This window comes from Nannobrachium achirus (genome assembly GCF_963921795.1).
Source record: "Nannobrachium achirus genome assembly, chromosome: 12".
NCBI classification, from domain to species: Eukaryota; Metazoa; Chordata; class Actinopteri; order Myctophiformes; family Myctophidae; genus Nannobrachium; species Nannobrachium achirus.
This window is the reverse complement of record NC_137832.1, coordinates 13962914-13970366: the sequence shown is the minus strand read 5'-3', so window position 1 is coordinate 13970366 and position 7453 is coordinate 13962914. Positions and strand designations below refer to the sequence as shown.

Below are 7453 nucleotides of genomic sequence, written 5' to 3'. Positions count from 1 at the left end.
GTCTTCATCCCATTCTGTATAATTGGTAGGTTTTCGGGTTCTTTATACTGACTCTTGAAGACAAAGCATTGCATTGTGGGGGTTTGCCTACTTGAGAAGCCATGAAGAAAGCTGATAGGCCCTTCTTGATGTCAGTCAATGAGTGTGTGTGTGTGTGGGGCGAGCTGGTAGATCTGCAATTTTTTGAAAAGTTATGAAAATGTGTGCAATATCATTGAATATATGTATTTTTTAAGCGAACATTTGTAACTCAAATTTTGTTTCTGGGGGGTCCCTGGAACTAAATATTTTGAGATGGGGATTGGGGGTCCGTGGCCAAATACATATCATTTTGGGGGTCCTTCACAAGAAAAGGTTTGAGCACCACTGACATATAGAAACATACTGTAGGCCTATGTTTTAAAAAAAAACGTGCCAAATGTTCATGATTTTTCAAAAATAGCAGATTTACAAGCTTGTCTATCTATAAATGCGAGAAGTCTCTGCGTGTCTGCGTGTCTGTAATCCGCGTATCTCGAGAACCTTCGTCCCACCGGCTTCAGATTCGGCACGCGCAGTGCCGGGCCTCGACCCGACCCGACGCGCGGTTTTCCCGAACCGGCACGAAATGTTCGGAATCTCCTTATGCGGGCTGATTGTTGACATCAGGCTGTTCCGGAGGAAATCGGCGCAAGCGCTGACTCATTGTGACATCACCTCATAAAAGGCTCTGACATCACGTACGCCACATGAGTCAACAAAAAATCTCTGTGAGTGTGTATGTATGTATGTAATCCGCGTATCTCGAGAACCGTTCGTCCCACCGGCACGCGCGTTCTCCATATATGGGAATAAAATGAATGCCCGTATGCGGAGCTGATGTCTGACATCAGAGTTTTCCGCAACCGGTACTGTGTGTGCAGAGATCTTCATATATGGGCATAAGTGGACAAAGACAAACAGATGGTCAAAACGGGTCCTATGACAACAGGTATATTGGGGCTGACTCCATAACAAAAATAATAATAATTCTGAACGATAGAGACCTTTGTTATATAATCCAGGAATATAAAAGAAGACATATCACAGGTATTTTTACAATCACTTGCTATTCGATGTGCACAGTACATAATGTTATTGAGGCAGCTAAACAGCAGCAGGTATAGTTTCTGTCTCTGAGCTATCGCAAGATTTGGATTCCAGACAGGGAATGGTGGAGAGTCTCGCGATACTAGCTAGTTCAGAAACTTACTTTGTGCTCTTTAGATACCTCTATAAAGTTATACAGCGTACACACTGAAAATCAACACAGCAGAAAATAATGTGTGACATTTTTTCTTTTATATTCCTGAGCCGAGTATTTTATAAAGGTCTCTATCGTTCATACAGCCGGCTCTCATAGACTCTAATTTTATTCATTGAACTTACGGTGCGAGTTTTGCCACCGAAAGTGTCATGGCGCATAGCCGTGGTGCCAAAATAACGCATCAGCGTCTTTTCCTTATCTCTTTTTTCCTAGCCGTCATCTAAATGCTGTGTTTGTGAGGCAAAAGCAGCGTTCAGTAGGATCTGAACCCTAACCCTATAAATGCTGTGTTTGTGTGGTGAAGGCAGTGTTGGTGTAGGATCCGTCCTTTGGCGTATTGTCGTGGACAGAGCTCGGTCTGGTTGTTTTGGCAGCGGCCATCTTGTTTTTGTCCCTCTGGCGTCCTGTGTGTTGGACACACATGTCCAGACGGTCCTCGGCCTGAAGCGAGACACACAGGCGCTGTTAACTCATTAATGTGCTTCATATTCAAACTCTGTTGATAAAAACACAAACTTTACTTTTCCAGATGGTGTTTATATGTCTCTGTGGTCAGCCGTGTTACTGGGCCGGTAGCCTGTTGACTTTCACATTTTACCCAGTGGTGGAAAAAAGTAGGCATACTCAATTTTCTTTTACTTAAGTAAAAGTATCAATTCTGCAATATAGAAATACTCTGTTAGGGTGCCCTCAAACCAAAATACCTAGAGTGGAATCCGCCAATGCTTTTCAATGAGAATGGAGTGTTTTTTGCCAGCAGAGGATTTCTGCAAAAAAAACGCTCCATTCTCATTGAAATGCATTGGCGGATTCCACTCTAGGTATTTTGGTGTGAGGGCACAAGTAAAAGGAATTCCGGAATTCAAAATGTACCTGAATTTAGCGCAGGAAGTCATGACGTAGCCAGTTCGGGGGGGAGAGCTAAAGGTTGACAGCGCGCCCCAGGGGGGCGGGGGCTAGCAGCCCTGGCCTCCCCTTACCCAGAGTACATTAGGAGTTGTAGCATAGGCATAGATCAGTTGCTAAACTCAACGCTGCTTGCAGGCTGCTGCAGCTGCCACTCACGGAAAGGTTACCGGTTGTTTCTGCTGCTCACTATTGCTAAAGCGCATTTTTAGCTGCTGTCCAGGCGGGGTTCAAGGCAAGGCTTATGGCATAAATGTTGGGTTTGTTGTTGTGGTAAACACGGCTGAGGTCTACTCTAACTACTGGGTCTACTCTAACTACTGCTTCATCAAGGTAATCGTGCTCATTCCAGCTGATTTTGCATACTACAGATCGAGATGGGAGTAGTTGTGGCTACTGTCCAATGCTAAAATAACTTCATTGTGCTTGGCTTGCTTGCGACCGTTCGCTAAGGTAAACTCTGTTGCTTGTGCTTATCGGGAACAGGGGTGTGTTTGTCGACAGGCGCTAGCCGTATCTGCTACTGCTGCTACTTCCTTTCAGTCAGCCAGGGGCTAGCTTTTGCTTGTTGTTAGCCGGCTAGCTTTAACTTCTGGAAGGATAGCTGTTAGCTGGTAAAACAGCTTGCTAGCCATGTTTTAGGCACAAGTATGGCCCTGTCTGTTGCCTCTATAAACAGTAAAGACTCATGTCAGGAGGAATAATGTATGTAAGTTGCGCGTGTCAGTATGCGGCATCTACCTAGCAGAGTTTTACGTCTTCATGGAGGAGGTTTACGCTCGGCAGCGAATACTAAGCGCTGCGTGTGGGAAATGTAGTTCTCTATCATGCCAAGCCTCTGCGTTGTGCTAGTAGCAAGAGTCGTATGAACTACTAGTCACGTCAGGCCAGGAGGAAGCATTCGATTCAAGCTTCGCTCGCAGCGTGCTTAATCTAGTTAGTATGGGGCCTATATTGCTTCTGCCTCGCCTCGGGTTATGTGTATGTTTTCCTCTTTTTGCACTGTCTGGCCGTCTTAACAGCTGCTGCTTATGAGGTGCTAGTTGCTATACCATAGCAGCTAATAAATGGTTCTGTCGCTTCTTGGACCACAGTAGGGCTGCTGCCAGTTACCGTGGCGTAGAAGCCCTCGCGGGATGAATTATTAAAAACAGTAATCGCCTCTCTTTGAGAAGCCTATAAAGGATGTCTGTCTGCGTGGGCTCCTGGGAGGAGGAAAACCCGCAAGCTCATAGGTGCCACAGTTTACGTGCAAACAATGTTTTGCGTCCGCTAACGCAAGTCGTGCCTGTCTGTCCTGACGTCACCAGTTAAACTCGCTAGTGCATGCAGGGAATCGTAGTCTTCTCTAAATGCTCGGTAGCTCCAGCTAAATATTCTCTTCAGTTTCAGCATCCATCAGCTGCAGCTCATCAGCTTTCCTCGCACCGCAAGCTTTTAGTTAGGGTTTGATAAGTTCTAAGTTGTCAGTTGTTCTGCTATATTAAATGCTAAGTAAAATAGGCAAATTGTTGCTGCTGCCGCAGTTGGATACTGTCATGTCTCCTTGGTTTCGTCTGAGGCTAGCTCTACCCAAGCTGCTAATGCTGCTGTAATTGCTGCTAATAATTACAACTGATGCTACCGCTTGTAGGATGCTGACATCATGCTTATCTGGGCAGTGCATGCTCAGCTGCCACGTGTCTGATACTAAATTATTTGTATCATTACAGCTCCCGGCTAAAGCACTTCTGGTCCGCTGCTACACCATCAAGTTATCGGTACTGCTGCATGTTAAAGCTGCTACCAGTGTATCAGAAGTAAAAGGGATTTAATTTAAATATTTGTTTCAAACTAAGGTTATAGTATTGGGTCACATAGCACACTGTATGTTCTAGTAGTGTTTCCGTAGCCGCTGCACTTGGCTTCAGTGCTGGTTTACAGCTCATGCTTAAGCTGCTACATGACTGTTGTAACATCATGTTCATATCCAGGATTTCTCCTTATCCGTTGTGCTGCTATCTTGGAGGCTAAAATGGTCACATTATGGTGCTAGTGGCTCTTGTTGCCGCTGCTACAGTCAGATACTATAATGTCTCCTATAGTTTCAGCTATTGTTAGCTCCACTCAACCTGCGGCTGCGTGCTAGCATAACTGCTAATAATTACAGCTAAGGCTGATGCTTGTAAAAATGCTGCATCATGTTTTCTTACAGCTCATGCTAAAGCTAATACTTGTTGGTTGCTAACATCCTGTTTATTATTTCAGCTCCAGGCCGGAGTGGCTGCAGGCCCACGGCTACGTCATCAGGTTATCATGGCAGCTTTATGCTAAAGCGGCTACATGTTCCACTAATCGTGTTTTACTTTATAGCTTCTTGCTGCGGCTGCTACATGTCTAACTGCTAACATAATTTCTATCCTTTCAGCTTGTGCTGGAGCTGCTGCATAGCTGCTACTACAGCAGGTCGCCATAGCAGCATGGCGCTGCAGCTGCTGAGGTTTTCTGCTAACATATTTATCATTACAGCTCCAGGCCGGAGCATTGCAGCTTTATGCTAAAGCTGCTACATGTTCCACTAAATCGCATTTTTCTTTATAGCTTCGGGCCACGGCTGCTGCTACATGTTGCTGCTAACATCATGTTTGTCCTTTCAGCTTCTTGCTGGAGCCGCTGCATAGCGGCTGCTACAGCATGTCATCATTGCAGCGTCGCGCTGCAGCAGCTGAGTGTTTTCTGCTAACATGTTTATCTTTATAGTTTCGTCCACTACTGTATAATGTTTATCTTTATAGTTTCGTCCACTACTGTATAATTCCATGAGACCAGTCAGGAGTCGGTTAGCACTGGAGAGGGCATTGCTACTACAGCTTCCGCTACTTCTGCCGCTACCATGAGCTGCCAGCCTGCCCGCCTGCCTGCCTGCCTGCCTGCCTGCCTGCCTGCCCGCCCGCCCGCCCGCCTGCACTGCCCGCCCGCCCGCCCGCCCGCCTGCACTGCCTGCCCTCCCGCCCGCCCGCCTGCCTGCACGCGTCATATTCAGCAGACGGAAGTGGCCTACCGCCAGCCCGCCTGCCTGCCTTCCCGCCTGCCTGCCTTCCCACCTGCCTGTCGGCCCTCCCGTCCGGCTGCCCGCCCACCCGCTACAGCATCAGTTAATGCTATTACTGCTGCTACCATGAGCATGAACCAGCGCTGCGTCGTGCTGGAAGCCTGTGGTGCCGGCCCATCTTCCGGGGGCGCTGTCAGGCTGTGACCGTCGTCGCCACCGCCAGGTCGCAAGGGAACATGGGAAGCTGCAGTTTCAGCACCAGCGGTGGGAACTCCATTCCTCTCGCCAGCTGCAGCTTTCCCAGATGCACTGAGGAGCCACACTCTAGCAGGTAAATAGCAACGCATTTGCTTGTTCGATTCTGTGAGCGTTCAGCCGCTCTCTAAGCTTGCTAATAATAGGCAACCATAGTTACATAGCAGCGACTTACTTGTACTGAATGTTGGGCTTTAGCCGCTCTCTAGGCTTGCATAGCTTGCCTTTAAAGGTCAAGACGGGTATCTCGTGGAGATTCTTATATGTGCAGCAGCAGACTCTGCAGCAGAGCGCTCTGTGGGCTGCGAAAATTTCTCGTGATCCTAAAAGTCAGCGACCCTAGGCGTGGTTTCATTGTTATGGTCAGCTAAAGCTAAGATTGTATTTTCTGCAGCAAGCACATGCGGTCACCAAGGCCAGGCTTAAGATGTGACTAGCACATGGCCTCTGAAGATTGCAGCTCGCAGTTAAATCAGGGAAGGTACACCAGTGTCAGTCGCAGAACTAACCCTCCCTTCTGTCCTTTCATGTCCATGCTGAACACCGGGCTGTCTGCCCGACGTCCTCGTCACACGACCCCCGGAGAGAGCTGCCAGATTTGCGGCCCGCCGCCTCTTCACTCTGCATTCTCTCCGGATCGGAGCAGCCACACCACCAGCACTTCTGGTGCCCTCAGCTAACTCAAGATCCTGCACGCCCAGCTATCAAGCACACACAACACAGGACTGACCGAAGCGTGATGGTTCCAAGCTGGAGTTGGACGCGCTTCAGTTAACGCTTCTGCTGCTGATGCTAATAGTGCTGCAGGCACTATTAGCAGGGTTGTTCCATAGGGTTTCACTTTGCTGCTTCTGCTGCGTTACTCGGGGCACGCGCCCCTGATAGGTTGCGTGTTTTATTTGCTGCTTCTGTTGCGTTTACTCGGGGCACGCGCCCCTGATAGGTTGCGCGTTTTATTTGCTGCTTCGATGCAGCGCTTCTCACGTATTCTTTGAGACACTGCAGACACACATGCAGGTATTTCAGGGCTTGGCCGAATCCGCTATTGCTTCTCCGGGTGAAAAAACACAGCTTTCACCCTTGGAATTGCATTACAGAACGTACTCGTTGTTACATTTTATTCATCATTGGGCATCATATGGTGAAGTATAATTGCAACAACCACGATCTGTTGAAGAATGAAAACGGGACAGTCAAATATTCTAAACTTTCCTCGATTCTTCCAATAATCATATTTTTTGAGACACACATCTGGGCTCATATACTTGACAATGACTTATGTGTATGTAGAAGAATATATCAGGCTTTAATTTCTAATAGCAGGTCAGTATCTTAATAGTTAGACTAGTTAATATCTGAATAGTTAGACTAGTTAGTTAGTAATTCTCTTACTGTTGTGTCGTTGTCACAACAGACGTTCTGGAAGCCTAATGTGACATTAGGCTTGTCCTGTTGTCCGGGAAAACTATTAATCTTTATGAACAAGTTAATTAAAATGCACCTAACACTGGGTGAAAAAATGGGTTACAAAATCGTGGGATAAAGATTTAAGGAACATTTTTAAATATACTTGTGGCTTTTGGTTTCACTTTTTCTGTGATGCTCCTAGCAGCTTTGTGCTGTATGCAGACTATGTACTGTGGAGTGGAGGGGGCCGCGAGTTCCTAAACTCTAGGGTAAGTGGGGGAAAACCTTAACTTTAACCTTAACCTTAACCTTAACCCTAAACCTAACCTCAGTAAAACTAACGCTATTGAATGCTAACCTGTTGAAATGCTAACCTGCCGACGCTGGTGTGTAGCTAACCTGCCGACGCTGATGAAAACGAGCGCTCCGTCCCCCACTTACCCTAGAGTTTAGAAACTCGCGAGGGGGCCTTATTTATTTGTCCCCAAAAAAAAGGAAAATAAAAAAGACTGAAATGGCTAATTGACCAGTGACTTTTGTGCCAGTGAATGGGAAATGTACTTGTCCAG

General features: G+C 46.9%; 1 protein-coding gene across 1 annotated transcript in view; it reads right to left on the bottom strand.

Moving 5' to 3' along the window:
- Nucleotides 1–1561: 1561 nt before the first annotated feature.
- LOC308295409 (sodium-coupled monocarboxylate transporter 2-like) overlaps nucleotides 1562–7453 on the bottom strand; it is a gene marked incomplete at both ends in the record, with an annotated part of 46982 nt that continues 41090 nt past the window's right edge. Inside the window, one exon of the mRNA XM_080738464.1 lies at nucleotides 1562–1726. Within this exon, the coding sequence (XP_080594590.1) occupies nucleotides 1562–1726 (165 nt within the window). The remainder of the gene's footprint in view (nucleotides 1727–7453) is intronic.